Raw genomic sequence first — 7,500 nt, forward strand, 5'->3', positions numbered from 1 at the left:
AAGATAAAGAAAAGCAAAAAATTGAAGAGTATGGATGTTGTTTTAGCTGGTAGAGTCATGGTAGGTCTGTTTTTTAGGATATTTCTTAATTTAGGTTCTTACTTTTGGAGTTTTGATTTGATTTTATTTGATATAGTTTATTTGCTGTACAATTTACATGTCCTGCAAAAACCTAGGGTAACATGTCAAGCATCTATCCAAACTGACTAGGCTTCTATTGCGCAAAGGGCTTAGTGAAGCACTAGTCTTACATACCTGAGGGGCTGCATTATACTGGTTAACATATTTACATGTTTTATCTGTTTGATAAAAAACCCTTTATGTCACTGATCATGTCAAAGACAAGACCAGTTTCTATAATGAAATTAATATATGGCAAGCATTAAAATCTCCACATAATAACACAGTATCATAATGTATCATATTGTCAGGTGGTTTAGGTACCTCTTCATTATCATGCAGGTTATATACATTAACAATAATGTAGTTTTGCCATCAAGAAAAAATGTAACACCGACATATTCAGCACATGTGTCACATTTGTCATCAATCACTTTGGATGGTATGGAGTTCTTAATATATATGCCAAGCCCTCTTGTAGAAGGATTACCCATATTAGGTCTGTCATAATAAGTGTATCCAATAATTTTTGCATAACGAACACTAGTTCTGACTTCGTTTTAGGTGTTTTCTTCAAAGATAATTTCCAAGACCTTATGTTTGAATCAGTGACAGAATGGTGTCACCCCAACTTATACCTCTATACCCCTATTAAGGATAGGCACCTAGTAACACCACTGATTTGAAGAAGCATACAACATACAATTTTGAATTATAGTTATTTGGGTAGTTTTTTATATTTTCATATTTTATTCTCTCTTGTTACTAACCTAGTTTTTCTCCCATTGACCAAATTCCTAGCAATCAGCGTTTGGCAGAAGTCGGCAAGTTTGAGTCGCCAAAGCTGAGTGGAAAGTACGAGACAGGGCAGCTCTTCTTGCATCGAGTGTTTGGCTACAGAGGAGTGGTGCTTTTCCCTTGGCTTGCTAGGGTCTATGACAGAGACGTTCCTAATAAGAAAGAATCAAAGTGAGTGTGTTACTGTATTACTGTATATGATGTAATATGATGTTATGTATTTTCACTTTTTGGGAAATATTTAGGATATATTTGTGTGTATTCACTAATGGTCTCATGCCTGGCAGGTCTATTGCAAAGGCAAACAATATAAAAACACATTTATCTCATCCTGTGTTCATATGTAGTTCTGAACTTTACTGCCTTTTCAAGTAAGAGTTAATTTAATGATACACTATTGAGAAAAAGAGGAAGTTGAATATAAATGTATATCAGATGTTTACAAATTGTGTAAATTTTAAATGTCTGACATAAATGGGTTTCACATGTCCATATGTAATAGAAGTTAATGTAAGAACTATTACATATTACAAATATCTGTTGATTTAATCTTAGACTTCTGTTGTTCTTGCAAATACAGATGTATTAAAAAAAAGAAAAATTCTTATATTTCCAGACCTATTGAAGAATCACTAAATTATAATCAAGTTGGCAAGGAGGTAAAAGGAAGAGCCCACACGTATTACCAAGTGCTAATAGACTCGAGAGACTGTCCATATATTGTAAGTAGTATAATGCTACCACTGTTTCATGAATTGATATGTTGAAATGAGTTATCAAGATTCAGTAAACCAGCATTTTGTTTATGAATGTTTTATCTAATTTCTAGCGAGCTCAGACTGAAGCAGTAACTTTCCTCGGCAACCAAGATAATGGCAGAACATTGTATGCTGTCCCAGGCTTAGATTATATTGCACACGAAGATGTTATGCCATACATTGCCGGGGATAAACGACCTATTAGACATGACTTATTTGACAAGTTCCTTGTTCACACTCCAGAGAAAGGTATATTGAGGTCATTATTTATCACTGTTGAGCCTATAAACCACAATGTTGATGGTAACTTTTAACATGATGGTTAAATGCAGGGATTGTAGTCAAATTAAGCCTAACTCCATATTGACAATGCAATACACTTATAGATATTTCTTCCTAAGATGAACAGGTAAACCATTGTCCAAAGGGCACAACAGTTTATTTGTAAAGTTCTGTGGTACAAACTTTAGTGCTTTAGTGTATTATTTTATAAGTCTCATCAGAAACTTTTTATTTAGATGTATTGGTGCTATTAAATGTATGATCATGATCATACATACAGATATACTGACAAGCTGCCCAAAAAAAGGTTGAAATGTAAAACTAGTTTTAAAAAGATATGAGGAAACACCAGTAATATATGCATAATTAGATTATCCAAATGACGTAGTATACCATTCAGTTGATCTCTTATTAAATTTCTTGTTTGGGAAAGTGCCTGTGATAAGTTGCATGTATATATTGTCTTGAGGTGTATATATAGAAATAATAGATCCATGTCACTCCTAGGTTTCCTTCTAGCAAAATCTAAAATTTCATGTGTTTTTGTCTTTTCTAAAATCTACCTTGTTCTACCCTAACGTTTGCACACTTTTTAAAAAATTTTTATTGATGTTCCTCTGATAAGCTATTCCATATATACTGTTATGATGTATGCATTTCTTGTGAAAGGTAACCACTTCAGCTGTATGCTAGTCATGTAGAATATTATGCTCTCGAAAGTTGACATTTAAAACTCAACATTTTCAGATCCTCCATTTGGTGCTCGAGAAACCCTCAAAGCATGGCAGGAGCGCAATCATCCCTGGCTAGAATTATCAGATGTACATAAGGAGACAACAGAAAATATCAGAGTAACTGTAATCCCCTTTTACATGGGATGTCGGGAGTCACAAAATGCTAATGTTTATTGGGTAAGATTTCTCCAACATGTATTCTTTCTACACATTTTTTCTCTCTCTCTCTCTCTCTCTCTCTCTCTCTCTCTCTCTCTCTCTCTCTCTCTCTCTCTCTCTCTCCCCTTCTCTCTCTCTCTTCTCTCTCTCTCTCCCCTCTCTCTCTCTCTCCTCTCTCTCTCTCCCCTCTCTCTCTCTCCTCTCTCTCTCTCTCCTCTCTCTCTCTCTCCTCTCTCTCTCTCTCCTCTCTCTCTCTCTCCTCTCTCTCTCTCTCTCTCTCTCTCTCTCTCTCTCTCTCTTCTCCTCCTCTCTCCTCTCCTCTCTCCTCTCTCTCTCCTCTCCTTTGACCTGTTTTTTGGCTTGTATTTGTCGTTGTGGTATTTTCATATTTTCATGGCACCAGCAGTGTTGGTTATATGTTTTGTTTTTAGTTTGCAGTAATTGGTCCCATTTTTACAGAATGTTATCCTGGTTTTAAGGAACATGGAAAGACTCGGACCAAGAGCAATACATTGATTTGATTTTCTGTTACAGTGGCGTTACTGCATCCGCTTGGAGAATCTAGGAGAACTAACGGTCCAGTTGCGTGAGAGACACTGGAGAATCTTCAGTCTCTCAGGAACACTGGAAACTGTTCGGGGTAGAGGTGTAGTCGGCCAAGAACCTGTGCTTTCTAGACAACAACCTGCATTTCAGTATTCGTCCCATGTGTCATTGCAGGCTCCTTCAGGGCACATGTGGTATGTATTAAGTATTAGTCATGTATTTCTTTTTCATTCTTTCTTCTTTCAGTAATATGAATGAACAGATTGACTTTACCACAGAAAAATAACATATACTAGATTATTTATAATTACTTATAATATGATTATTACTTATAATTTTGCCTATTCATTCAGGGAGAATATAATAATCTTTGCAGCTAGCTTCATACTATACACTTTTTTAGTTATTACATTGTGAATTCAGCAATAATTGTTCACTTTCTGAAAATTTTGTGCATTTTTTCTGTGCTGTCACAAATTCATGTTATTTCATTTGGAGGATGATCCAAAGATAAAGATCCTGAACTTTGATGATTTTTACAATCTGCTAAGGGTAGGGGTGACTAAAGGTGCTAGTTGTAAGATATATGTGTTTTAGAGAAGCACACTTAATTAAATGCTATTGCCTTACATAAGAGGGAAGAAAGAAGATAAACAAGACCATTATATTTCCAGGGGCACCTTTAGGATGGAGAGAGAAGATGGATTTACATTTGACTGCCGTATCCCGCCATTCTCCTTGGAGAGCAAACAAGAGGATACGTCTCAACCTACAAGTGTAATATAGTGAACAAAATTCTCATCCCTTGGTTCCATTTATTTTGGATGTGCAGAGGGAGACCAAAGTGACATAGATTGTGATACTGAATTTAGGGCTTTTTATTTATTTATGGTTAGCATGGCCTGCAGCTCAGTTCCTTATTCATGTTTTGAATGGGCAGAAAGAAAGCCTTGAGATTTGACCATGCCTAGTATTCTCACAATCATTCACTCCGTTTGTAAAATAATTTCTTTCTTCCCTGTAAATATACTCTATTTATATCGCTCCATGATAATTGGGAAATTTGGATATTCATAGTAAAAGTTGTATTAGGTCACGATATTTTAGTCACCATATATTATACATTATATCTTCCATGATTGTCAATTACCAACGCCAAACAAATCATGTTTTTATTAACATTTATATTCTCATTTACAAAGTGTAAATTTTGTGTTAAATTTTTAAAATAATGGTTGTATTATTTTGATAATAAAAGAAAACAAAATGGTTTACTGGTCTGTGGTAATTTAAAAGCCCATGTTGTTAAAATTCCTTACATTGATGATTCTACATGGTAAGATGTCAGGCTGCACATAGAATGCCCTACAGTTTTGCTGTGTATAGTATATTCATAAAAACTGAATGAGGAAAATACTTTGTCCATCCTCATAATCACATATGACAATGAATACTGAAGACATCATATCAGCTGAATGTATGAAAGGAAATTAACCCCAAAACATTCACAACAATCTATAATGACGGATATTTTCAGTCATTTAACACAACACAAAACATCGTACATAACACGTACATGCAGAGTGAAGTAGAAATTTTAAGTTACCAGTCTCAAATAGATCAAAGGATATTGACATGGATGGAAGGCCACACTAAGGACAGGTTGGTAATTACTAAAGATTGTAATGCTCTTCCAAGTCAATTTTCAAGCTAGTCCAATGTTAGGATTGACAGAAAGGTAATATATATTTTTTTTCCATTTTCAATATATTTGAATATAATGCAGTATTGCCCGCATTTTTACTGTTAGCAACTTGAAAGAGGAATTGGATATTGAATCTGTTCTTATTTGTGTATTGCATTCAGTTTGTAGGCAAACAAAATATGAAAAATGCCAATTATTGTTTGAGTATATTTTTAAGCGATGTCTTTTTTATTTGCAACATTATAGAGATCATTTGTTAAAGTGAATAAAGGATTTTTCTCATAGCAAATTTCATTATAACATTCTGTATAGTTCAAAGAACAGCTGTTGACTCACACCCAAGAATTAAGAACACAGAATATAGAAGTGCATTAGGTAATTAATTATAGACTAAAGAAAAACAATAATTATCAGTGATATTAAATGAGCATCATGTTTTCCTGTAAATTTCGTTAATTTTTGTGAACTTTCAAAGATATAGATATTGATCATCAAAAAAATATGAAAGTCTAACCAAAACCAGATCTACTGATATATCCTTCGGGATGGCAACCAGTGAATATTAATAAATGATGATTCAAATTTAGGGCTGAATCATACTTCACATAAGTGGCACAAAATTTGATATAATATACATTTACAACTGCCTCTTCTTTCATTGATAATTTTTCCTCTTGTAAAGCACTACACTGCAATTGGGAGCTTGTTTGTGCAGTGTGGGACTATAGACTACCAAATTTGATATGCATTGAAAGGAATGAAATGAACACAAGAACCTTTTCACTGGACCATCAGAATGCCAACTCTCAACAGGATATAAGGCCTTTTTCTGATATACATTACTAGATTTGATTTATGTATATTGTAAGGAGTGAATCCATTTTCTGACAAATATTGCTGTATATAATATACACTTCCTAGATGGAGAGCAATGTTATCTTCATTTCAGCTATCAGGGTAATGATAAGTAAATGATCAGGGCTGTTCCTCTTGATCAATAGCAAACAGAAAGGTCAGAGAAGTGAAGGTTTAACCCATTGATAGCGGATGTCATGATTTGCTGTCAAGGCAGCATCGGTCATAAACGCGGATGGCACCGTACCAGACAACATAAACCCGCCGCATGACTGTATACATATTTTATTAAAACTGCGACCAATGGGTTAAGCTTTGGAGAGCTTATCACAAATCTGACCAGTAAGTGGTAATTCACTTCTTAACCCATTCATGCTGGATGACATGTTGTCTGTCATGGGAATATTTCGCTCTAGTCGGATGACATCCTATCACATTATGATCTCCCTCTAAACACACGTTTTACATAGTTACATATGTATATACTCATTACATTTGCATGTGTATAGACACATTTTACTGACTTGTCAAAAAAATGTAAAAAATAACAAAAAACCCTTCTCAGCAACCCATATAGGGCAGGTATAAAGTGCTCTGAGAGGCGTAGTGTGGCATTGCGCTGGGAGAGGTCTTGCAATGGAGGTTGAGTGTGCTTGTCAGCTTCATGGTTGGAGCAATATTAGGCAAAAAATCTATCCATCACAAATGAGTTAAATAGAACTTTGTATTAAACCAGTTTGATTTCTGATGGCATTATTTGGGGAAAGCAGGGAAAAGGTAAGACCACAACCAGATTTTTTAAACAATAGTGACTTCCTTCCTCCAACGGTCACTTATTTTTCTATCATAAAGCTTTGGTGTTTGTCGCAGTACCCTTCAACCTATATCATTGTTTTCTCCATGTTATGTTTCAATGTAATAAGTTCGCTTTTGTATATGTCATGAAGGTGCACTCTACAAAATCTACAGTAGCACCAACCCAGCCATTGAATTTGCACTTGCCTCCAGACATATAAACACAACAGGTCACAGGTTCAATCCATATGCGTCTAATCTGCAAGACCTGTATGACCTTAGCTCATGGTGAAAAATGAATATATTTACATTTAAATTGCAAATGATTAAAACTTTCTATCTTGTTTCTTGAAAGTCATTTATGCATAGATGTAATAGTGAAGCAAAACTGAGCTACTGCAGTTATTTATTGATTTTTTTCTACTAAAAGTATTTCCATCATTAAAATATTTTTATATTAACAATGCAGATTATAGTCATAGCTCATAGAGGGAAAGGTGATTGTTGAATATATGCATATTTACCTTATTTTTGTCATTGCCATTTTATCATGATTATTACCAAATTTACTTTATTTTTATGGATAGTTTTCAAAGCAATCTTGGATTCCATTTTGCTTGAGGGGAATTCTCTTGTCCTTCCAACTAGGGTCTAAACAAGGTACATTCATCCTTTTCATGTCCTAACATCATCAGCATCAAGAAGAAATCAAGGACAAATTCCTTTTTTGACAATACATCTCCAAATT

General features: G+C 34.6%; 1 protein-coding gene across 1 annotated transcript in view; it reads left to right on the forward strand.

The window, feature by feature from the left end:
- POLDIP2 (DNA polymerase delta interacting protein 2) overlaps positions 1–5,384 on the forward strand; it is a 5,866-nt gene extending 482 nt beyond the window's left edge. The window contains exons 2-7 of the mRNA XM_043033624.2: positions 922–1,089; positions 1,535–1,640; positions 1,748–1,925; positions 2,706–2,869; positions 3,386–3,591; positions 4,072–5,384. Of these exons, the coding sequence (XP_042889558.1) occupies positions 922–1,089; positions 1,535–1,640; positions 1,748–1,925; positions 2,706–2,869; positions 3,386–3,591; positions 4,072–4,183 (934 nt within the window). The 3' untranslated portion in view covers positions 4,184–5,384. The remainder of the gene's footprint in view (positions 1–921; positions 1,090–1,534; positions 1,641–1,747; positions 1,926–2,705; positions 2,870–3,385; positions 3,592–4,071) is intronic.
- The last annotated feature ends 2,116 nt before the right edge of the window (positions 5,385–7,500 follow it).

This window comes from Penaeus japonicus, unplaced genomic scaffold (assembly GCF_977035675.1).
Source record: "Penaeus japonicus unplaced genomic scaffold, GWHDUDI00000001_assembly GWHDUDI00000017, whole genome shotgun sequence".
Lineage (NCBI taxonomy): Eukaryota > Metazoa > Arthropoda > Malacostraca > Decapoda > Penaeidae > Penaeus > Penaeus japonicus.